Genomic DNA, 25,654 nt, shown 5'->3' with positions numbered 1-25,654 from the left:
ATTGTCATCTCCATTTCAAAGGGAGGGAAACTGAGGCAGGGAGGCGGTTGCTTCCATCAGGATACATGGCAGGTATGTGGAGGAACAGGAATTGAAACAGTCTAACCTCAGAGACTGAACTTTCAACCACCACACTTACAAATGCGTTCTCTGAGTGAACAACGGCATGTTTAAACAAATTTTTTTTCAAAAGATTTTATTTATGTATTGGTCAGAGAGAGAGTGTGTGCACACACAAGCAGGGGAAGTGTCAGGCAGAGGGAGAGGGAGAAGCGGGGTGCGGGGCTCCATCCCAGGATCCTGGCATCATGATCTGAGCTGAAGGCAAACGCTTAACTGACTGAGCCACGCAGGCACTGATAAAAAAGTTTTTTTAACCTGGGTTTTATTTACTTTACGAGTCATTTATATGTAGACTAGAGTCATCCCTGTAGAAGGATGACCTGCCATTCTCTTCTCTCAGCTGACAGTTCTTTACATTCATTACATGTGAGAACTGTGAGTTCTTCCATTTGACATTTTAAAAAACACCCTTAGGGAGAAGAGTGGGAAGCTCTTTTCTTTCCTCCTATTTGTTAGCTTCCTTCTGGGAAAAACCCAGAGGCTCACACCCCCGGACCTGGTGTCTGTCCTCCAGAGTGGGTCAGTGCACAACAGGACTGTGAAAGCCGGTCCCACGTGGGGACATCGGTTGGCTCCCTGAACCGACAGAGCACGCTACTGAGGAACATTCTTTGTGTTTATTTGTTTTGTGAAATCACCCTGGTGTTAGGACTTTGTATGACATTTCTCTGCTTCCCTGACTGTTCTCTATTCAGGGTTACTAGGTCTTCATAATAACTTTTTCCAGAGTCATTTAGTGTGGGTAAGACAATTGCCAAAAAAGAACAAGAAAAGAAACAGACAAACAAACAAATAAACAAACAACAACAACAACAAAAACCCCAGACACACACACACACCTCTTTTATTTTTGAAGATAGTGAGCAAAGACCACCTCTGTGTTCATTCACGTTGTTTGTTGTCTGAAGCTGGCTTGTGGCAGCCAGAGTGGGAAAGAGCTGAAAATGTGATGGCTTCAGGCCTTTGATCCAGCCCTCCCCCCTCGGCCGCTGCCTCCGATGCTGTCCAGCAGGTTACTGGAGTTCAAAAATGATGTTTCACAGAAGCTTTAAAAATAGAGTTTGAAAAGGAAGAGTCCAGTGATAGGCTAGGATGATTCATTGCGAGATTTTCGACCTTTTGGCTCAGAGTGTTTCCAAAGCAGTTTAATAAGATGACCATTTTTGTCTGTGCGGGGAAAACTAACTTCAGATGAATGTTTAGATAATGCTGCATAAATTACACCTTCCGACATGCTTTGCATACTTGTAAACTCATAAATGTTGATTTTCCTCACTAGTTGCCAATAATCAAGTACCGAAGTTTAACTTGCAAGCTGCAAATGAGCAGTAAAGATACTTAATTTGCTTGTCAGGCAAATCTTAAAGATTTTCAAGTGAAAATGGAAAGGTTTAAGGAATGACTGTAAAATAGAAATTCATTCATCTGGAGGTCCTACTCTAATATAAAACATATTTCTGAATAACAAATACTGTCTCTCTCTTATTTGTCCACTTGTTATGATGTTTCTCTGAAACATATTTTAAATGTTGACAAAAACATATGTGCAAGATAATTAAATATATTTTTACAGTTTTAAATGGACTTATGAGGGGCACCTGGGTGGCTCAGTCAGTTCAGCGTCTGACTGTTAATTTCAGCTCAGGTCGTGATCTCAGGGTCATGGGCTTAAGCCCCTGTTGCAGGGAAGCCCTACATTAGACTCTGCACTGGGCATTGAGCCTGCTTATGATTCTTTCTCTCCCTCACTCTCTGTCCCTCTCTCCATTTGCATGCTCTGCTTCTTTCTCTCGCTCTCTCTAAAAATAAATGAACAAGTAAATACATCAATAAATAAATAACAAATAAGTAAAATGTTGAACTGACTCATGAAAGAGTAGTAACAACAAGAAGAAACTCTATCAGCTCAGCCCCTCACCCTTTTCAATATTTTTTACTCTTTCCTTTCCCTACCCAATTTTTGGCATATTTGGGGCTGATCAACATGGGGGCTCTAACACGTCTTAAGATGGTTTGGTGCCTCTTAGCTGGGAAGGACGTGGAGCGCTTCAGTGTTTGTCCAGGACAGAGGTTCCTCTGGAGTCTGGAATCTGCCTCCCCTCTCTCCCAGGATCAGTTCGGGGCATGGACCATTCAAGCCGACCACTGTGGCCAGTTCATAGGTACACGGACCCTGGACTGTTGTGCAGTATCCATGGAGACAGATATTGCAAATATCGTCACATGTGTCAGTTTCTTTATTGTCAGGATGTGGGGGAAGGCTTTCTCACCTCAGTGCAAAACTCTAAATCTAATAATAGAAAAGACATGAATTCCAAAAATAGGGGTTCTTTTTCAGAATAAAATAACAAAGAAAAATGAAAATCAAAGGGCGGAAATATTGGCAATATGTATTACTGATCAATGGTGAATCTCCTAAATATTTTAAAAGCTCTTGAAAATCAAGGAATGAAAGACCTCCCCCCCCCCAGCACACAAAGAAAAATGATCAAAAGTCATGACAAATAGTTCATGGAAAAAGATAAATAGTCCTTCAGTACATGAAAAGATGCTCAATTTCCTTAATATGAGGAATGCAAATGAACACTGTACTGAAATATTACTTCTCGCCTGTCACATGGCAGGTGTTCAAAGGCTTGACTAGGCTGTGGGGAAAACGCACTCAGACATTGCTTATGTGAGTAGCAAAATGGCACAGGACCTATAGGAGGAAATGTGGCAACATCAAACAAAACCACATATTCATTTCTTTGACCTAGAAATCCCCTTTTTAGGAATTTACCCTGAAGAGACCCCCCAACAGACAGGAAACAGTATATGCGTGAGGTTGTTCACTGCAGGACTCCCGATGATAACAAAATGGTACTTACTACCCAAAGGCTTATCCATACCAGACCTGTGACATAACGAGTATCTCCATGCAATAGAAAACAATAAAGTTGTACAAAAACGAGGAAGACCTCCAAGAAGTGATTTTTAGGAATGAATTCCAGGATATATTGTTAAGTAAAAAAGAAACGGAAAAGGAAAAAGAAAGCAAGGTATAAAGAGTCCGTGTGTTTATTTATTTTTTAAAGATTATATATTTATTTGTCAGAGAGAGAGAGAGAGAGAGAGAGAGAGAGCATGCACAGCAGGGGGAGTGAGAGGCAGAGGTAGAGAGAGAAGCAGGCTTCCCGTTGAGCAAGGAGCCCGATGCAGGACTCGATCCCAGGACCCTGGGATCATGACCTGAGTTGAAGGGAGCCTCTTAACTGACTGAGCCACCCAGGCATCCCACTGTGTGTTTATTTTTACAAAGAGAAACACAGAAAGCATAAACCAAAACTAATGAAAATGATTACTGTAGGATGTGGTTGAGAATGAAGCAGAAGGGATGGAAATGAGAATGAGTCTTTAAAAAAATATAATTTTAGCATAATCTCCTCCAGTCCCATCCATGTTGATGCAAGAGATTATGCTGAGTGAAATAAGTCAAGCAGAAAAAGTCAATTATCATAAGGTTTCATTTATTTGTGGAACATAAGGAATAACATGGAAGACATTAGGAGAAGGAAAGGAAAAATGAAGGGGGGGGGGTTTTAATCAGAGGGGAGACAAACCATGAGGGACTATGGACTCCAGGCAACAAACTGAGGGCTTTAGAAGGGAGAGGGTGGGGGATGCGTGAGCCTGGTGATGGGTATTAAGGAGCGCACGGATTGCAGGGAGCACTGGGTGTTATACACAAACAATGAGTCATGGAATGCTACATCAAAACCTAATGGTATACTGTATGGTGACTAACATAAGAGAGTAAAAAAATGAATAAACACTAAAAATATCATTTTGACTTCTGAAACATGTGAATTTTTTACATACTAATAAAATTAAAAGCTGGTAAAAATTTTGAAAACAATCAAATGCGTGTAAACTATATATCGAGTTAATAATATAAGCATACAGAATAAAGAATTCAGGTAACTTTTGAACAAAGTACTACCTGTTAATGCTAAAATCCTTGCTGGGAATTTTGTTGGGAAATAGGATATTTGCACATTCTCAAAGTACCACTCACAAACTGGTTGTTAATTACAAGCGGGAAAAGACATTTTACAATGGCCAGTGCTGACAGGCCTCACCTTAACCAAATAACCAAGCCCCTTTTCTTATTGTGGTAAAATATATATAACATAAAAAGTTACCATTTTAACTGTTTTTAAGTGTGCAGTTCATGGACACTAAGTACATTCTCATTTTGTGTAACCAACACCGTTGTTCCTTTCTAGAACCTTTTTCATCTTCCCAAACTGAAACTGTAGGCACTACAATTATCAAAATTGGCATCACCCGGCGGGCTCACCCGACCTTAGTGCGTGCTGTGGAGATTCCGTGGGAAGGGCACTTCAGCTCTGGGGTGGTTGTGCCAAAATGTTCTGAGTCGAATAGAGGAAATAATCAGACAACTTTAGAATGCAGAACATGCCACACAATTCCTGGCTTGACCTCCAAAGATATCAATGACATAAGAGAGAGAGAGAGATGATAGATAGATAGATAGATAGATTGATTGTTTTAGATTAAAGGAAACTAAAGGCACATGACAACCAAATGGTAGCAGAATCTTCTGTTGGATCTCGGATTTAAAAAACTAACAGCTATAGTGCACATTTGGGGGATAATGGGAGAAATTGGAATATATTATATGTTACATAAAATTATGGTATCAACATTAAATTTCTTGCGTATACTAATAGAATTATAGTTATATGGAAGAATCTCTTTGTTCTTAGGGGTGAAATGTCATGACTAACTTTTAAATGGTTAAATAGACCAGGGCTCCTGGGTGGCTCATTTGGTTAAGCGTTTGCCTTCAGCCTAGGTCATGGTCCCAGGGAGCTTGCTCTTACCTCTGCCTGCTGCTCCCCCTGCTTGTGCTCTCTCGCTCGCTCGCTCTCTGTCTCTCTCTGTCTGTCTCCCCCTCTCTCTGACAAATAAGTAAAATCTTTTTTAAAGACCAACTGTATTAACATACATATTTATGAAAAGGGGAGAGAAAGAAAGAAATGTAGTAAAATAAAAAGTTGGGAGAAAGAAGACAAAATAAGATGAAAATACTATATAATTAAAAGGGCCATTGATGATTAATGTAAAAGCTTTTATAAATATAGATATTTCTAGTTCAGAGTTATATGTTCACTCATTTTACTCTTCATATTTTAAACCAAATGGTCAAACTACATAAAGTATTTTCTTGAACTTTCTATTCTCTTTGGTTCTGATGTTTTAGTATGCAGCCTATGTAGGTCTTTAATCACGCAGATAAAATTAAAATTGTATCTTCAGAATTACATTTTATGGAATTTTATAAGTTTGTTCCTTCAGGGCAGGAATTTAGTTGTGAGATTTTGGATCCTTAAATAAGACAATACGGAAAGAATTTTGAAAGCATTTCTAATAGACTTCGCTCGATGCAGATTTAATTATACTATTATTTCAGAAGATGGTGTGTCCCCTGGAAAGGCATTCTTGTACTTCAGATCAGAGATGGACACAGAGGGGAAAGAAGTCAACATTTGGACAACACGAGTGACTAGCGTAGAATGTGGCATCTGAATCAGCCGGCATCCATATGTCAGCCCGTATTATAACCTCTCTTCCAGGCGGTGAAATTGACTGTGTGGATAAGGACGGCAACACTCCTCTCCATGTGGCTGCAAGATACGGTCATGAGCTTTTGATTAACACCTTAATAACCAGCGGAGCTGACACAGCCAAGTAGGTTACTGCAAAAACCCAGTGGGATGATTGCCACGTGTGGGAGCACTGCCAAAGGGGTCTGCCATGCAGTGGACAGTTTCCATTTATCTAGGTTAAGGTAGATCTCTACCATTGGGCTAAATACAAGTGAAATTTGAACTAAATTAAGTGACTTTTAGTGGTGGATGCAAGAAAGAACCAATTTTATGCTCAGCTACTTCAGAAAGAGGACATTCCAGTGGTTTTAATTAAGGAGACTTGAACTCTATTCCTAACTCTTTCTCACGTTCTGTTCCTTCCAGTGTTTAACATTGGTTAGGCAGGAAAAATAAGACATGGTTGGGCAAATTCAGGGAGTACCGTTGAGTAAATCTGCTACATGGGGAAGGGGGGAACCTGACCTCATTTTATACTTCCGTTCCCCAAGAATATAAGCAGATACACAAGTCAGCTATAGTGCTGGGTGCTCTGGGAAGTTTCGGAAATAAATCACCTGGTTGGTACCTTTAAGGGGCTCATAATTTTGTTAGAGGCCAAGGCCCTCTTAAGACAAAGAGCCATGCAAGAGAGTATATAATAAAGTTCTAAATGAAATAGGACTTAAGTGGCAGAGTGTTCAGTGCAGACAGTGTATGCCATAGCCTGTAGACAGGAGAGAGCTCAAAGGTGGCCAGAGTTTTCAGAAAAGCCTTCAAGCAGAAGGTGAGTTATAAGTAGGCTTTGAAGGGTAGCAATGACTTGAGTGGAGCAGAGGGTGGCAGACATCCAGAGCAGGGAGGAAAGCAGGAACAAGAGTTGAAAGAGTATAATTCCAGGATCGCTGCCCTGAGGTAGTCTCATGTGCGGGTTGGGAGCCCAGGCTTTCATGGGCACCACATGGGCGCCAATCCAAGCCACCTTACCTGGGGGCTGTGTGACCTAGTGCCTATTGCTTAAGCTCTCTGTGCTTCCGTTTCCTCTTTTCAAAAATGGGAGTTTTGACAGTACTTGCCCACAGGTGTGTTACGAGGATTAAAGGATTTAATTACCAGTAAAGATCTCTGGTATAGGTTAAGATCAATGTGAGTATGAGTTATATAAATATATTCCCTAACATAATTAAACAAGATAATCCATGTTAAGAGCTCTTTGAAGAATGCCTAGCCCAGAGGAAGCTATCAACAGCTATTATTTTATTATTTAATAATATGCCATAGAATCAAATTCAAGAGAGCCTTAAAGAACTGAATAGAGTGTAGCTGTGACCGCAGAGACCATGGGTAACAAAAACCAAGTTTTCAGGAGAGCAGTATAAGGGCACTGTAGCATTGGGAGTTCTGTTTTATTTGCCAAGTATTGTGCAACAGAACTAAAAATCTTGCTTGAGAATAAGCCAAAATTTAAATGGTCCATGGAAGGCACTGGTGGCTTCCAGCAACCTCCAAGGGTCCAGTCTAGTGGCAGGAACAAGATCCAGAGCAGACAGCTCAAGTCTTGTGAAGTTTGTACCGTGCTGTGGGAACATTCAGGGAGATGCTGACACTGTGGGTTTCACAAAAGAGGGGACATTTCAGCAAAAAGAAGGATGGGTAGGAGTTAGCCAGGTAAACAAAATTGTGTGAGGAAAAAAAAGGTGAAGGAAACACAAGGAAGGACAGTCCAGGAAAGGAGAACAGTATTTACAAAGGCACAAACATGTCAATGTGTTGAAAGCAGATTGCCAAGCCTGGATTACCTGATGTGTGTGGAGAAATGGAAAGCAGTGAGGTGGGATGGCAGGAAGAGCCGCCATCTTGAAGGCCCTTGCGTGTCCTGTGAAGGAGTTGGGTTCTGTTCTGAGGCATTTGGAATCTGTTAAAGAATTATACGTGGATGTAGGGAAGGTTGTGTCTCATGATCCCATTTGTGTGTGAGAAAGACCACTCCAGCTATAGCCCAGACATGGGGGAGGTGGTCCAGACCAGGGACATGTGGCAGCCTTTTGCACACGTCCAGGGAGGAGAAGATGAGGTCTTGGGCTCCGGGTGAGGCTGGGGGCAGGAAGAGAGGGCCACGCTGACAAACAGTGAGAGCAGTGGGCTGTCTCCTTGCAGAAGAAAGGAATCCACTTACAGTCGAAGAACCTTTTTGCCTGGGCTACTGCAAGTTGGAAGAAGCAGCTCAGTCTTGTGGAAAGAGCACTGTCCTAAGATCAGGGAGCTCTTACTGGATTCTGAGTTCCCTACCACACCATGGCTACCCAAAGCCAGAGCCAAAGTGCTCCGTGTTCATTGAGCAGGAGTCAGATATCTAGGCCCACCCACTTCACCTGTGATATGTTAACATTTACAGTGGTATTTTTCTTTCCACTCAGGGCTACTTGGGGTGTTTTGACCAAACAACCATGAATTTCTGATTTTCTTCCAGACTTGGATCCACCTGAGGGAGAGACAGGGCCCACTACTTACTCAAAATTTCCCCAAACACATTCCCTCTATAAGCACAAGGTTCGTTTCTTTGTAATTATTTTGCCCTCAGTTTACTGGAACACACACCATGTGGCAACAGTGCCTTAGAGATGGTGTTGTTGCCCAGTAGCCTTTCCTTCCACCGACTGTGCTGTGTCCTGGGGATGCCACAGAGGCAAACATTGTCCCGGCCTCAGGGAGCCACATCTGGTTATGTCACAGCGTACCTGGGGATAAGAATGCTTCCTGCAGTAAACAGTGGTTCATTAGGCTGCACTCGTGTGTGTGTGTGTGTGTGTGTGTGTGTGGTGCATGGGGAGGGAAATCACCTGAGGGGAAATGTCAAGATAGGGGAAGGAAAATTGGAGAAGATTAAGTTTGCAAAGAGCCCTCAGAAAATCACTGTTGTCTGGGTTCCTTGTAAGTCTATGTGGAGTAGCTTATTAAAGAGGAGAAAGGTGGGACCTTCCTTCTATTAATACCCAGACAAACAGATAACATTTATGAAAGTACCTATCCTCACTCATAAACAATATGACCCAATGTATTTTAAAGCTCTCTATATGACAGGTACTATGGTCATTACTTTCTTACGGAGTTGTTTGATTCTCCTTCTCGGCCGATGGAATGTTTTTGATATTCTTTTTCCTTCTCTGGGCTTCAAGTCAGAGCACTTTGTGCGGCTTGACTCAGGGCTCCTGCAACTTTATGTGGTGGTTTTTCTTCTTTAACATTTTTGGGTTCGAGACGCTTGTCTCTGGGATTTTAGTTTGTCTTCTACCTTACTGATTCGGCCTCAATGGCAGCAAAATTAGGGGCATCCGAGTAGACGCAGGTAACGGGCTCTGCCATCTGTTCATTCGCTGCGTATTTGCGGAAGGTCAGCTCCTGGCCTTGCAGGAGTCCCTGCCCTCACGGAATTCATAATTCACAGGGGGCAGGAATTAAACAAACAGTTACAATCAGGCATGCAAAGTGTGATTCCAGAACAACCTCTGGGTGCCACCGGATACAGAACATATGTGGGACCTACTGGGGCTGGGGCAGGGGGAGGCTTCCGGGAAGAGCCGTGCTGATGGGGACGGCAGGGCGGATAGAGGTTGGTTAGGTCGTGGCACCGACAGGCTTGCAGATCCCAGGTGTAGACTTAAATTATGTTTATTTTTATTATTCATTATTATATATAAATATATAAATATTTACATGTATAAACATATATTAATTTATAAATATACATATATTATTTATAAATATAAAGATATATTATAATAAATATATTATTTTATATTTGTTATTATATTATTTTTATTACAGCGTTACTCAAATGTGGATAAATGTAAAATTAGATAGAGACTCCTTAGGCTTTGACTCTACTCTGTCAGTAAGTCCAAAGAAACCCCGACAGCATCCGTGCAAACAGCACTCAGTGCTCACGGGTCAGCAGGAGCAGCAAACGTTCATGAGGCCTTGCTTACCCACGCTAGGCACCGGCTCTCGGGAATTATACTTAATTGTCACAGCGGTCCCAGGGGGTAAGTGACACGATTAGCGCCATCTTATCAGTGACGTAAATGGGACACAGAGAGGTTCACTTACTTCCCTGAGGTCACAGAGCTCGTGAGGGGGGGGAAATGAGACTGTGTCCTCGGCCATCCGGATCTGGAGGTGAGGCTCCTCGGCGAGAGGCTCGCTGCCTCTCTGCGTAGTGGAGGGTGGGACAGCGCACCATTTGCCAAAATTAAATCGCCATTGTCCTGGGGTTATTGTCCCGGTGGCCAAGGCACTGACTCGTAGGAGGTTAGCACATGCTGGGCGACTGGAAGTTTTGCAAAGGCTTCGATGCGGTACAGGTCCAGTGGCTGGTCACACAGCACAGATGCCAACTGCCACCAAATTCTGCGCGTCTGGAAGACTAAGCCTACTGCGTTGTCACTGGCCCTTCCCAGCTCCAGGCATCGTTTGCCTGTCACGTCCACCTTTTTTCTGTTGTTATTGGCCCCTGCCGAGTACAGTAGCTCCACATGGCACCGGTGTGGTTCCGAGGACAGACACGGGCGCTGGCATACGGCCGAGGTCTGTTGTGAGAAGGTGGTTGTTGAGATGAGCCAAAACGTGCTCTTAGATCACTCGCTTTAGGTTATGATCAAAAGGAAAAGACAGTTTAAAGATCCCCACAGAGAACTCGTGAGAGCCCAAAGGTGCTGCCAGTGGCCCCCAGAGATGCACTAACAAGCTTGAGAGAGACTGCGAGAAGGTGGGCAGAAAGATGAGTTTCTCGAGACACCCACGTGTGCCCAAAAAGGCCTCGGGCAGGATAGAGCCTTGGCTTCTCCAGGAGGAAGGGACAGAAGTCGCTGCAGTTCTAGAGTACTGGTCGATAAAGCAACAGCTGGATCAGAAGCGGCTTGTAAGCTGCGTTAGAGTGTTTGGTCTTGATTCGAAAGAAACCACTGGAAGTGTCAGTAGGTTGCAAACAGCAAGGACCAGGCCTCATTGTTGCCAACTGTACCCAAATGCCTCCAACTTACGGGTGTCTGATAAATACTGAGAGTGACGTAGATGAAATTAATAGGAAACTGATTTTTGATTTGGGTTGATCCATCAAGTAAGAAGCATAAAATCTCACTCCTGAGTGGACAGAACTAAACCAGTCCACCTTCCCTAGGAGACTTGTGAGATAAGTACCATAAAGAATTCTGAGTATGGCGCATAAACAGTGTATTCTGGAACACTGAAAAGAAATTTTAAAAATAAATAAAAAGAAAAAAAAAAGAATTCTGAGATGTAGAAAGATAACAGAAATGCTAGTTGATCACAATTTTTTCTTGGCTTTTTAAGAGTCACAAACCTGATTTTAAGGAATCACAGCCTGATAAGACTTCAAAACTCACAGGCTGCTGATTATCCCACTAAGCTAATAATAATTTCAAGGGCAATAATAATACTAACTTGTATGGTAAAGGCTTATCATGGTCCAGACCTTCTGTTAGCACTTGGGTGCATTACTAATTAGTTTAATTGCTAATTATTAATTAGTTTAATTAATTAGTTACAGTTGCTCTATAAAATCAACACTGTTATGATATTTGTTTTCTGGGTGAGGGAAGCATTATATACTTGCCAAAGATCAAACAGCTGGCAAGTGTCAGGATTAGGACTCAGACCCAAGGTTTTTGACTCCATCGCCGTAACTACAGTGTGTTTTTAGGGTATCGCCTGAAGGAAGGCTCTGGAGAGCACTGGAAGTGGGAAGGAACAGCCATAGCTCTCTGATGCCAAGGGGAGAGCTTCAATGGACTGATGTTCTGATAGTGCATGAGCCCTTTCCCTACCTCCGATCGCTGTCTACAATTTATTCTGACCTCATTTATTCTGAAATAACTGGCCAGGAGATGCCAGCTAACAGCTAAATTAGAAATAGCTAATACAAATGTGTCCCATTAATTTTATGGCTGGTCAAATAAATGTAGCATCTTAGCTGGAATTGGTCTCCTCTTTCCTGTAATTTATGCACTGTTAAGTTTAGTGTTATCTGACATCTTTATTTCTTGATCTTCTTTGATGTATATCTGACGAAGTCAGAGTGACGCTTCTTATTTGCCTAGGACAGCCAAACCCTAATTTCCCTGCTAAAGGTTTTATGGCTCTTCCTTTATAAGCAGTCTTACTTTATAACAATAAAGGAGTAATTTTATCTTGAAATGCGTGAATCATTTCTGAAGTGATTCAGAGATCCTGAATTTGACTTTTATTTCCAATCTCGGCCTGATATTTAGTTTTCATATTTGAGCCATAGTATCATATTCAAGTTCAAATATCAGTGGTACTTGAGTCTAAATTAATGTATTTTCAAACCTACACTGAGATAGTGATTTTTTAATGAACGATGGAATAAAATATATATATCAAACAGAATTATTGCTAGACCTTTTAGAATAGTTCTACCCCCCTTAGCTTCTCAAGGTAAGTAATAGGAAAAAAAAGGAAGGAATTAGCTAATGTAGAGTATGATGAATTATCTGAAGACAAGGATGTTAAGTGTCAAAGTTTATTAGAAATTTGCATATGAAATTTACAGACTATGTTACCATGCTGTTGTTGTTATACTATAACTTACACCTTTTATGTTTTTCCTAATTGATTTCTTATAGAATTGAATGCTATTTTCTCTAATTCTTTTGCTTATATTATTGTATGAAAGATACGTATTTTTTGTATCTTTATGAAATATGTATTATATTATGTATATATACATATGTGTGTATATGTATGTATATATAATATGTATATAATATAAAATGTTTTCATATATTTATATTTTGTAGATTATGTATTTGTACACAAATATATTTTTATTAAAGTCATAGTTAAAGAATGGGGAAGGCTCAAAGAAATCTTGGGAAATCCCACCCAATTCCAGGCATATTCCTTCAAGAACTTAAAGCCATCCTAGAAAATACTGTTTTTGTCTTACAAATGTCCAGAGATAGTAATATCATCACGTTTTTGTCTTACTTGCCCTAAACAAATAAAGTTACAGACTCCTTGTCTTAAAATTCCACTTAGTAATGTGTTTTTAAAACACACTATACATTTTTTAAAAATCACTGTTTCCCTGGCTTCAAGAGGACAAAGGAAATGCAGCATAGATGGGAAAGCTGCTCTCCCATCCCCCAACGCCGCTTCCTTTCCACGAACATCAAGGTTGTCACTGGTGCAATTGCCTTTCAGAATTTTTTTTGTCAATGACGAGAGCGGCAATTACAAGCAGTTCCCCTCTGCGTGACGCTGCCCAGAAGACAAGCAAATTGCGGCTCTTGATGGATGCCAGCTATTGTAGACAGTGGGTTGGAAATCTCCATATAGGGAAAGGAAAACCAGCAGAGGAGAGACTGAACAAAAACACCAATACACAGAGAGAAGTTTTCATGGAAAGAGAGAAAGAGAGAGAGAGAGAAAGAGAGAAATTGTCGGCAGACAAGGACTTGGCAGAGTGCTGAGCACCATGAGATGGCTGGGAATATGTTTATGCTTTGACACGTTCACACCCATCATTGGAACTTTTGAGATAGCAAATACAAGTCACATATCTGAAACCTAACCCACTCCAACCGTATGTGTTTCTTAATGCATCGTGCGATCTGAAAAGGGGCGACTTTGTGTGAGAGAAGGAACTGACGTCATTGATGCTGCACGTGGAAGTACACGTACTTACTTGTGTTATGCGGAGGCTTGCAAAGTTTTGAAATACGTTATTTGACTCTAACGGGATGTTCTGAGAAATGAGCACTAGCATTATAAATGCTTATGAGAACACCGGAACCCCCCGATGATGCCGCTCGTTAGGAATGACAGTTCAGAACCCGGCTTTGGGTCCTTGTGTGAGGAGAGGTGATGGGCAAGAGGAAGACGGGATTTGATTTTTTTTAAGATTTTATTTATGTATTTGACAGAGAGAGACACAGCAAGAGAGGGAACATAGGCAGGGGGTTGAGAGAGGGAGAAACAGGCTTTCCACTGAGCAGAGAGCCCGATGCGGGGCTCGATTCCAGGACCCTGAGATCATGACCTAAGCTGAAGGCAGACACTTAAAGACTGAGCCACCCAGGCACCCCAAGGAAGATTTGATTTTATTTTTAGGTTTTTTTTTTTTAAGATTTTATTTATTTATTTGACAGAGAGAGATCACAAGCAGGCAGAGAGGCAGGCAGAGAGAGAGGAGGAAGCAGGCTCCCTGCTGAGCAGAGAGCCCAATGCGGGGCTCGATCCCAGGACCCTGAGATCATGACCCGAGCTAAAGGCAGAGGCTTTAACCCACTGAGCCACTTGGGTGCCCGGAAGATTTGATTTTAAAGGAAAAAGCGCTGCTATCAAAAAGCACCTGTCCCTTAAGGGATCATCCTGGGGACTGTGTTATGAAGGGGTATCAGTCTAAAAAGTTCTTTTCTAGATTCTTTCTGTAATACTGTTAGGGAAAGTATGCTAGATTTATGACGTGTATGCCAGGTAACGTTTGTTGCTGCAGTGCATTTTCGTGACCAGTGTCCTGATGTGGGTAATATGCTGGATAAAAGTCTGTTAGGAAGATGAAGTTGCATCTGCAAAAGGTCAACATCGTTTTTTATTTGCATCCAACATTTTGATTTCGATAGTACAGCCATTATTAACTCTCAGCAAAGTACTTGGGACATAATAGGTCAATAGTGTTTCTTTACCAATTCAAGGAATAGAACAGGTTACTGAATAAAACAGATTGCTGACGTAAAATTACTTAGCTGAAAGAAAAAAAGGTAAATTAATCTGAAATATAGCATCACCCTTTATAGGAAACATTATCTGAAAAAGATACTTTCCTATTGTCAGGGGTTTTTCATTCTGGTCCAGGTTCAGGATTTTATCATGTTAATGTGGAAAATGATCACATAATTATTTCCTGAGTAGAGGGATCATGAAATTATTCCAGGCAAGGGCCTCGAAGCGAGATGTTGTGGATTTAGTTTTCATCCAAGAACTTCCAGAAACGTTACTGTCCTTCTGCGTCTATTGTGAGATGTCCCCCTGAGCCGCTCTTTTTTCTTTTTTTCCCTCCTCAGGTGTGGAATCCATAGTATGTTCCCTTTACACTTAGCGGCCCTAAACGCTCACTCGGACTGCTGCAGAAAGCTTTTATCGTCGGGTAAGTAACCCCTTCCCACAGCCGAGGCTTAACGTGTCCTGTAAGGAGCCGCTTGGCTCTGGGTGTCTGGCCCGAGGAAGCGGCTGCCTGTGCTTGGAGTCATCCATCACCTGGTGTAGGGACAGCTCCCAGCGTGCTTGGTGTTGCGGCTGTTTGAGCGGAGGTATTCCTGGCCCGAAATGAGAGTCTTGCCTGTTTTTCCAGTTAAAGCTTGGGTGATCCAGAGTGAGAGACAGGCAGGGGTGGCCATAGCTTCCCGGAAGTTTGTCGGAATCAGGGAAAATTTTTTGAGGCTTAAAAGGGTGGATTGAACAGTTAATATTTTCAACAAAGGAAAAAGGCCAAAGCTGCCATGTTTTGACAGTAGCAATATCGTGTTATCTTCCTCCTCGGTGGGCTCTGATAAATCCCTATGGTGTGATCCCCTCCAACTAGGTTTAATTTTTAGTTTTTTAAATGTGGGTCTGTTTGGAACCAAGACATTTTTTCTGGTTTGGAGCTTTGCTAATCTTTCTTATCACTGCTTCTGCCAACCTCCCTGTATTAAAGAAGTTCCTGGCTTTCAAAGGTGATAGAGGTCTGCAAGGCAAAGATTGTTTATGAATTAATTCAACAGACATCCCAGAGGCATTTTTTTTTCCTTTTAAGTGCTTTACCTATGGTTGATTCTGCCTTCACTGTTCTTGGCATGTTTAAAAATCATCCCTGCATGAAAGCATGTTTCTCAAATCTTAAACCAACCGAAAGCTAGTAATACACATAAGAAAATATCTACCCCAGCATGTTAAGATTCCTCCTTTGCTGTCCATGTTTTCTCCATGTGTTCTGTCTGCCTGTCTAGTGCCCTACTTATCTCAAATTGATTTCATAAATTCCTATCCTGGGATTGAAATATGGGGCTGTGGTTCACCCAGGGCTGAATGTGAAAATAAATTCTTCTAGACTTCACGGTTCTTCCTATAAAATTGCCAAGCTTGAGCAGTTATCATTCGTTTCCATGACAACCTCTTTCTGACTACAATTGCTTGCGTTCTGGTTTTTCTACTAACTGATTTTTCTGTCTCTGCAATGTTTCTTGTGGTTTAACTAGGACAAAAGTATAGCATAGTATCCTTGTTTAGTAATGAGCACGTGCTGTCTGCAGGCTTTGAAATAGACACCCCAGATAAATTTGGAAGAACGTGCCTTCATGCTGCTGCCGCAGGAGGGTGAGTAGTTAGCAATTTCTTTTCTCCCTTCATGACTTAACTCCTCATTTCTCTTACTTGGCTTAAATTGTGAATCACAAGCAGTCTCCTTAGATGGGTAAGAATCATTTCTACCGACGCCAAATAGCACTTTTGCATTTCCATATTAATTGTAAGTTTGTTCTTCCTAAGAAAAATTGTTAGCCCACCTCATAGAGAGAATTGTTTTCTTTCGTTTCCTCTTCTCTCTCTCTTTTTCTTTTTTTTTTTTAATTGTAGGTCTTCAGCCTATAGAATATGTACCTCCCTGATATGCATTCTACCAAAAGAAAACAATTTGAGATTTGTTCCTAAGTTTTTCCTTTTTTGTCACTGGTAGGTAGATGATGATCAAAGGAATCCAAGATTGAGTTAGTTCATGTTTATTTACAGATATTTTTGTCCTGATTTCAAAACTGATTTTTAAGTACTTCAATGGTTAAATGTGACTAAAGGGCAAAGAAACCCAAGGGATAGGCAAGAAGCAATTTAATCCTTGCCTTTTTTTTTTTTTAAGTTGTAAAGAGCATTTTTCATCAGACACCCTTTTTCATATCAGTGGTGAGACTACGGCTCTGGTCAGCGTGTTTCTATATATGACCAGACATTGACCAAACATGGCCTCCCTTGGGTGACCTTGTTTGGGTAAGGTGTTAGTTCTCAATCAGTCTGCTAGTCCTCAGGGAACAGTGATGCTTCTCCATTTGTCATCTGTACATTATCAAAGGCATTACCTCTTTATCAGAGGTGGGTTGACTGTGAAGCTTTAGAGACCTTACTTGCATGGGTCCCTTCCAAAATTGTGTATTCAGTTTTATATTCATAATTATGTCTTATTTTTTAAATCACTCTCCTTCTCCCCAACCTTCTCCCCAAATTGAATGACCTTCATAAGCCAAACACCTAGATCTGCCTCTGCCTTTGTTCCTTTGGCTTCACTCAGTAAGAGACAGGTGCTTTTACGTCAACTGGCAGGCAACACCAACACATCATGGTCCCAGAAAGTTCTTATATTTTAGGACTGAAACAGTGGGTTCTCTGAGAAAGGTGGCTACAAAGAGTGAGTGGGGGGGGTGGGGGAGCCTTGCTCAGGTTCCTCGTTAATGAGATCATTTTTCATATTAAAATGGTAATAAAAGAGTAAATTCTAGACTGCCTCTCAGCCCTCCAAGTGTAGAACAATAATGGGCGATTGTCTCTTTTTATGCCGACATTTAAAAAAATTATCAGACCTTGGCAACGCACCATCCTGGGTTCATATCTGAAACTCCTATTACAATTAATATTTAGCGACATGCCCTTCAATTGGAAAATTCACTTCAGTGGGTCCTTTATGTCTACTAAACATGATTTATTGCTTCTGAGAGTGACAAAGAAGCTCTGGAAGATCACTGTGCCCCCTTACATTATTTTTGTCCTTTTATTTTTTGCACATTTATTTACCTATATTACAAGGACAGGGAAATGCAGCTGTCTTATTTCCCATTATGGAGAGTCTGGGTTGAAAATGGTTATCACGGTGAATTCATTCTCCTGTGATAAAAGGTAATGTTTCTCCATTCTGGCTCATTGTGTAGAGGTGACGTGAAGTTATCATAGGCGTAAGGGGTTGTTTCCTAAACTCTTGATGGTTTTGAAAGAGATTCTCGGGCTACATGATGAAAATACCACTGAAGGTTTAACCATGTAATCATCATTAAATACCTTTTCCTTGGAATTGGAAAGTTCCATCAAGCTCTTTAATGCATCGATTTATTAGCTTGGAACTTTAAATCCTTGCACTGTTCCATTCCTCTAAGATGTTCAGGTTGGTTTTGCATTAGTAGAATTTAAAGCTGGAGTTCTCATTTCATCTTGGCCCCACACTTCACCAAAATCAGCTCTGTCTGAAGATAGCCAAGCAGTTGACCTCTACCATCTTAATGAGGTTTTCCCTGTCTTTCTAGTAATGTGGAATGTATAAAACTCTTGCAGAGCAGCGGAGCAGATTTCCATAAAAAGGACAAGTGTGGGAGGTATGTAAATGGGGAATTCTGCTTCAGTGCTTCAGTGACGGGTGGGGAGCAGTCCTTCTGGAATCGTGTTACAGTGAAATGGTAAACAGGGAAGCTAGCTAGGGAGATTCCTTGCTCAGAAGGAAATCCCTTTTTGTAGCGAGACACCCACGAGGCAGACACAAGCCCCAAGGCAGGCATGTCCTCTCATAGAATCTGTTTGGAAGTGCCAACTGTGTCTTGTCTTCTTCTGGTCTTTTCCCATAGCATCTCTCTATTCCCTCCCCTCCACATGCACCCTGGTTCTTGAAGTTACAATAGATTTCTTCTCTTCCCAACCTGCCTAGGCTAATGCCTACCCACCCTTCCAGATTTCTGTCAGGTAACACCTCCTGCCCCTGCTGGCAGGGCTGTCCCACCTCTCTGCTCCCCTGGGACCTCCCTACTCCACAACGGAAACACACATCACACTGTTCTAGTGGACCCTGGCTCTCCTGTCTCTCCCTTCCCCTGACCGTGGGGCTCCTGAGCACCAGGAATGGGTCTCATTTTCTCTTTACCTAAGGGCTCTGCCACATGGTTGGTACCTAATAGTTTTCCATCTATTAATGAAAACACAAACAGTCCACTATGTAAAGTGCTTATAATTTTCCTGTTTTTAGATGAGCGAGGAGAAACTCAACAAGTAAAAGTGCCCATACATTGACTGTAAGATATGAAAGAGTGGTGCTTGAAAATTAATAAATAGTTCTTGAGATAAAGTTATTTTATTTCTAGCATTTCATTTGCTTATTATTCCCTAACTATTGGCTAGTGAATTCATGTTTCTGCAGTCCCTTACTCTTGGCAAGGTGCATATATTTTCCTGTTACCCACTTGGTTTTCCATAACAACTCTGTGAGATAGATGGAGGTGCTTCTTAGCCTTTTCAATAGATGAAGAAGTTGAGCTTGGAGAAACTAAATGAGTTATACCTGTAATAAATTTCCATGTATGTGTAAAATATCAGGAGTTTTTGACCTAAACTAGATGTTGGGGGCAGCTGCTCACTGGTCATTATTGAAGGAAGACGAGGAAGCCCAAGCCCAGAGAGGGGTGTGGTTTGTTGCCCCTTATAGATCTGTCCGGACTACAACACAGGGCTTCTGAGTCCTTGGACATTGTTCTTCCCTTTAATCTATATCCCTACCCCCAAGGGGCTTATAGTTCAATGGAGAAGATGAGACAATACCGAGAGCTAAAGTTAAGGCAGTGTGAGATGAGACCTCAGGAGAGACCAGACAGGAGCTGCACGATCTCAGACAAAAGAGACGGAGAACTTCTGGAACTTAAGAAGCTTTGGGGTTTTGGTGGGTGGAAGAGGAGAGGACATTCAGGACAGGACATTCCAGGGAAGAAAACAACATGGGGAAAGGTAGGGAAGATGTGGACATGATTAGACAAACTTCAGGTGACCCACTTGGATGCAGTGATGGGTTCATGTGAGGGGGGTGAGAGAGAGTTTATGAAGGTAGTTTGGGCCCAGCTTGGAAAGGTCTTTGATTTTAGACTAAGGAATCAAGGCTTTGCTCAGCAGAGAGGACTGACGGTTTTAGACCAGGATGTTGTGTGTGGGTGTCAGAACTTTCAAAAACTCATTCTTCACTCATACCAACTAGAAATTGGATGGAAGTTTGATTAGAGCTAAGGAGGCCAATAGGGATGGTATTGCAATGGTCCAAAAGAGCACTAGTGTAGACCTATACCGGGACAGGCACTGGGAATGGAAAGAAAGACTAGATCCCCGGGTAGGTGTCCTTGTCTGAGGCCCTGTCTTTGTAGCCTCAGCTCCAACTTATAAAGTCAAAGGAAGGCATGTCTCTTGGCCTCTACCCTCTGAGAGCTGAAGAGCTTTCCCCACTCCTAGGAATACCGCTGTCAGTGCTCCTGCTGAAGGGGGGGGGCGGTGTTTATCAGATGAACGAAGTAACAAATCGCTGTCTGTTTTTCAGGACACCTTTGCACTATGCAGCTGCAAACTGTCATTTCCACTGTATTGAGACATTAGTGACCACAGGGGCCAACGTTAATGAAACAGATGACTGGGGACGGACAGCTTTGCACTATGCTGCTGCATCAGACATGGATAGAAAGTAAAAACAGCCTTGCTCAAATTTCCTTTAGGGGTCTGACTGGGGAGGGGGAGGGTTTGCTAAATTCTCTTCATGCTGCCTCCTGGAAACTGTGAATGAAGAATGTCTCTCATCCAGACCCAGAGGAATTAGAATTGCCTCATCCCTAACCCTGGTTTTCCCATTCTGCTCTCTTTATGTTTGATTATCACATGTCACCGCCCCATGGTTTCTCTTCTCTGGTCTTTGGGTTGAATGCCAAGTGGGGCTGTCAAGCCTAGGTTTTCAGTTCATTCATAATCAGTTGTAATTTATTTTGTCATATCCTACAGTTTTCATCATCACCATTTAAATGCTTCATTTGCCCTCAAACTTAATATTTGCTAATAGATTCATCACATGGTGGAAGTATTCGTCTATATATGATCCCAGAAGCCTTCAAATGCAGCGTCAGTGTGCAAAATTGGCACTGTTGTTCCAAACTGGGCACGGATGCTCTTTCAGGAGCTGGAGGAGAGGAAGTTGGGTGCCCTGTGCATGTTTGGATTCTAGGTGCCTAGGAACAGAAAGCCAGTTCAAGTGGGAAAGGGGGTAGGGGTGCCAGCCTACAGTTTCTGAGATTGCTCTCAAAGATTCGAGGACCGGGGCCTCCTTCCTAGGAATGCTTTTTGGTGTCCCTGTTTGGAGAATTATTGACTTACATGCTGTGCTGTGCTATGGAATTGATTCTGGGTCAGCGTGCACAGCTGTGGCTTTCAGATATTTTACAGTGATCCACGGTAAGAAATACATTTTACATCATGACCCAGCATCCATACTCAACTAGGTATGTTTTAAATATAAATGTAAAAAGACAGCCAAAATTTCACAAGACCATATTTACCTTGACTATGTGTGATGCATTCTGATATCTTCTCTTTTATTTTGTTAAGAAAAAAAAAAAAAAAGCAACAAAATACTGCGACCCACGAAATGGATTTCACGATTCCATGATGGATTATGACCTGTATTTCCAGTTTGGAAATCAGTGTTCAAATCCCCCTCACATTCATACACTGCTGGCGAGTCTGACAGAGCTGCCCTCGGGCTCTCATAGGCAGGCCGGTTATTAATTCAGCAAACATTTATTGAGAACCTACTCCGTAGCAGGCTCTGTGCTGTTCTCTTAGAATAAACTGGGGGAACGAGTACCCATCATGTGTTAAGAGCTATAAAAAGGAATCCCTGGTGATGAAAGCTTGCTCTGGCCATCGAGGGGTGACTGGAACCCCACTCCTCGGTAAACGTGGTGCTGAGCTGACTAGGAGGCGGCGAGGCATGTGGAAGGAGTCAGGGAAGTGTAAACCTCCTGTTTACGCGGGGAGCTTAGGATACTCGTGGAAGGGTGGACGACTTGAGGTCTTACTCGCCCTTTCCTGGGTGGGAGCTCGAGGGAAGCAACGTTCTCAGTTGGGTTCCGTGGAAGAGGATAGGGATGGCCTTTAAGAGAACCATGTATGTCCTGCCTGAAAAGACCGGTGATGCTTACTTCTTTTGGGTTGTGGGAAAAGTCGTTGAGATATAGGTTGGATCAAATCGCGAGCGACTGTGCCATGAAAGCAAATAATTGTAATTTTTTTTTCTTTCCCTTATGCTGAGAAGTAAGACTATGTTAGGAAACGCCCATGAAAACTCAGAAGAACTTGAAAGAGCCCGAGAGCTGAAGGAAAAGGAGGCTGCGCTGTAAGTTTCTGCTCGGCTTAAAGCGCAAGATGGGGTCACTGGTGCGCGTCTGCTTTTCTGGTTGCCACCTTTTATTTGGGATCTTGAGGAAGTGATGTGGGCTTGCCTTTAGTGAAGCATATATCCTTCGGTTATGCTATTTTCACACAAGAAACTCTTCCTAAAGTTGGAGCCTAACTGAGACCGTCGCCGTGATGGGTCCGTGGTTTCTCGGCGTCTGAAATACCATGTTTGACTCTGCCACGTATCGTATGCGTCAGGAGACATGTTAAGCCTCCCCCCGGGGCCTTAGGCTCTCCTTTAATGACCTGGGATAACTATCTGGCAGGTTCTAGAAAGAAATGTTCTGAGATTCCAGGGTGAACTACACTGCTTGTGCCCCGCGCCCCCCCCCAGGACACACACCACAGCTCACAAACACCCCCTGCCCCACCGCACCCCACGTGCCCCTCTCTGGCTTCCAGTAGAGACTCAGCCTGGACTGTGACAAGAGCTGGGAGTCACTGCCGTCACCCAGGGGTGCCGATGCATAGGAAGCAGTAATGCTTAGTCCTCTGAGAGTCCCTCCTGTGTGACAAGGCACCGTGCGAAGGTTGTGCTCTGCCTGGAGCAGTGCCCAGTGTGTCACGGGGGTTCGGTAACTGTTTATTAAAAAACGAGCAAATGAATGAGCGCTGCCCACATTCTGTGTCCCGCTCTGTGGGGCCTGGGGAGGGGGTGCTCTAAGAGTCTGCACACATGGTTCCTAACTCGTTTATTCTCTTCTCCAGCTGTCAGAGGAGCCAATTTCTCTGTCACCCGAAGGCTTGTGTCCCTTCTGGGATCTTCCCGCGGTCCACTGGGCTCTCTTCCCATGTCCAGACCATGGTGGAGCAGGGAGTTAGAGAGTGTGGCCCTGAAACAGGCTGTCCCTGGGGTGAAGACAGGACACATAGTAAAACAATGACCAAGCTTTGGCTCCAGTGTTCCAAACTTAGTGATATTCAAAGGCTGTAGAATCTTAAGCCACCTCAGCAAATGCCCCTCCTCCAGCGAAATGGCAGCTTGCCCAGTGCCAGAGCAGCCCTCTTGACATCTGATGGGGAGGGAGCCTGGGTGGCCCAGTTGTCAAGCATCTGCTTCAGCTCAGGTCATGATCCCAGGGTCCTGAGATCCAGCCCCGCATCGGACTCTCTGCTCAGCAGGAGGCCTGCTTCTCCCTCTCCTACTCCTCATGCTTGTGCTCTCTCCCTCTCTCTCTCTCTCTCTGTGTCAAATAAATAAATAAAATCTTCAAAAAAAAAAAAAAAAGAGTGCTGTCAGTAGCATCACGAGGCTCTGTCCTGGGGTAAATAACTCTTTGGGAGCAAATCCAAGTGTTTTTCAAATTACATATTAAATTCGCCAACTGATTTTTAGAATGTAGCTCTTTCAGAAGCTGGGGACTTTGTGTCCACTACAATGTTATTCCTGTTGAAGGATTTTATTTCAGGAGCCGAATGCTGCTTAAAGTGAGTCAGACCTGGGAGGCTGTCCGTGGGCATTTAATTACAAAAAAAAAAAAGACTTCCTTTTAAGATGCAAATCACCAAAGACTGCATGATATTAGGACTCCAGTATTAGTTTGATTTAATATGGAGCATTTTATGGATAATTCACATGACATATAGATATTTGGTTTAAAAAATGTATGTCTTTCATCAGTTTTTCTAGAAATTGAAATGTGTTTTAATTGTGTTTGTGTGTGATTTATTTACTCCTTTTGCCTTATGCCAAAAAGTAGGTGAGTGTCATTTTAAAGTGTTTGAGTCACAGGATGGTGTATGGAAGTGTGAATCACTTTATTTTATACCTGAAACTAATATTACACTGTATGTTAACTAATTAGAATTAAAATAAAAACTTAAAAAAAAAGAAATAAAAACAAAACCAAAAATAAAGTGTTTGAGTAAACTGTAGAAATTTGACTTTATAAAGGACATGTACATCCCAATGCTGCAGATAGAAAACTGAAATTATGGAGTGGGTCTCCTGCCTAGTTATTCTCTTTTTTAAGCAGCAGGATTGTATGTTTTGTAATAGGCCTGGAACAGAACTCTGTACATCCCTGGGCACAAGTGTCCTGGAGTTGGAGGCATTTCAGTGAAGGTGGAGCTCCTTCCTCCAAACTATTGTAAAGATTGTGGCTTTTTCAGAAAAATTACAACTTTGTCAGAAAAGGCTTTTTAAGCTTATTGTTTATTATTTTATTCTAGTCTATACATAATGATGCAATTTAAACCTCTCTCTTCAAATGTGGTTACAGAATTAATCCTTTGTATTATTTAAATGTTCACTCATTCCTTTAATATTTTTATTGTTTGGGCTATTCTTAAGTTCTTTCCTTGTTATTATTTTCTTATTCTTTCTAGCTTTCATTTCCCAACCTTTTGATTGACCGCCGAGTCTCCAACTGCAAGGTTAAAAGTACACCCCCCTCTCTTCTTACATTGGGCTAAGCACATCTTTGTTAAATTTGAGACTTCATCTTTTGAATGTGGAGCTCTAGAACTCATTTTTAGTAATTTTTTTTAAGATTTTATTTATTTGAGAGACAGAGACAGAGATAGTGACAGAGAGCACAAGTGGGGAGGAGAGGGAGAAGCAGGCACCAAGCAGGGAGCCCGATGTGAGGCTCCATCCCAGGACCCTGGGATCATGACCTGACCCAAAGGCAGAGGCTTAACTTTACTTTACCTGCTGAGCCACCAGGTGCCTCTCTTCGGTAATCTTGATGGCCGACAGGGTCTGTGCACTGGGTGTCATGCGCAAATGATGAATCATGGAACACTACATCAAAAAATAATGAAGTACTGTATGGTCACTAGCGTAATTTTAAAAAATAAGGTAAAAAGGGAAGAAAGACTTAATTATTCTTTATTATGCTAAGTGAAACAGGTCAGACAGAGAAAGACAAGTATCCTAAGATTCCACTTATGTGTGGAATCTAAAAAAGAAAAGAAATGCGCAAATAAAACCAGACACAGACTCCTAAGTACAGGGAACAAACTGGTGGTTTCTGGAAGGGAAGTGGTGGAGGGATGGGCGGAAAAGTGAAGGGCTTTACACGGTCCCATTTCCAGGTATAAGATACGTAAATCATGGGGATGAAAGGTACAGCATAGGGAGTCCTGTCAATAATATTGTAATGACGGTGTGACCGTCATTGTAATGAAGGTGACCACACTTAGAGTGGTGAGCATTGCGTAATGTAGAGAATTCTGAAATCACTGTTGTAGACCTGAAACTAATATAACATTGTACGTCAACTATAAAAAAAAAAACAACCCAAACATTCTGTTATCAATGTAGGAGGAGACAACTGGATCATTTTAATAGAATAGAGTCCAGATATGAACCTTGTGTTGGATAGATACGCAATATTGATGATGACCTTAAAACAACTCAGTGGGCAGGGGACAGTCATGGATAATTTTTCCCCCCTCTCAATAAACTTAACCACTCTCTTGTTCCTAAAGCCTTTCCTGAATTCTAGAATGACTAATTTAAGCTGAAGCTAAGACGGAAACACACACACACACACACACACACACACACATATAAAACTTCCGGTACATACCCTGGGGATAAAAAGATATTATATGTTTATGAAAAATAA

The 25,654-nt window shown here is 42.1% G+C and overlaps 1 protein-coding gene across 1 annotated transcript in view; it reads left to right on the top strand.

Annotated features, from left to right (window-relative positions):
• Positions 1-25,654, top strand: part of LOC111143071 (ankyrin repeat domain 44) — a 353,405-nt gene that overhangs the window by 238,584 nt on the left and 89,167 nt on the right. Inside the window, exons 10-15 of the mRNA XM_022496527.1 lie at positions 5,766-5,880; positions 14,882-14,964; positions 16,109-16,172; positions 18,137-18,205; positions 20,176-20,316; positions 21,937-22,017. Of these exons, the coding sequence (XP_022352235.1) occupies positions 5,766-5,880; positions 14,882-14,964; positions 16,109-16,172; positions 18,137-18,205; positions 20,176-20,316; positions 21,937-22,017 (553 nt within the window). The remainder of the gene's footprint in view (positions 1-5,765; positions 5,881-14,881; positions 14,965-16,108; positions 16,173-18,136; positions 18,206-20,175; positions 20,317-21,936; positions 22,018-25,654) is intronic.

This window comes from Enhydra lutris, unplaced genomic scaffold (assembly GCF_002288905.1).
Source record: "Enhydra lutris kenyoni isolate GAN:26980312 unplaced genomic scaffold, ASM228890v2 scaffoldscaffold1, whole genome shotgun sequence".
NCBI classification, from domain to species: domain Eukaryota; kingdom Metazoa; phylum Chordata; class Mammalia; order Carnivora; family Mustelidae; genus Enhydra; species Enhydra lutris.
The sequence above is the reverse complement of the archived record's forward strand: the minus strand, read 5'-3'. Positions and strand labels throughout refer to the sequence as shown.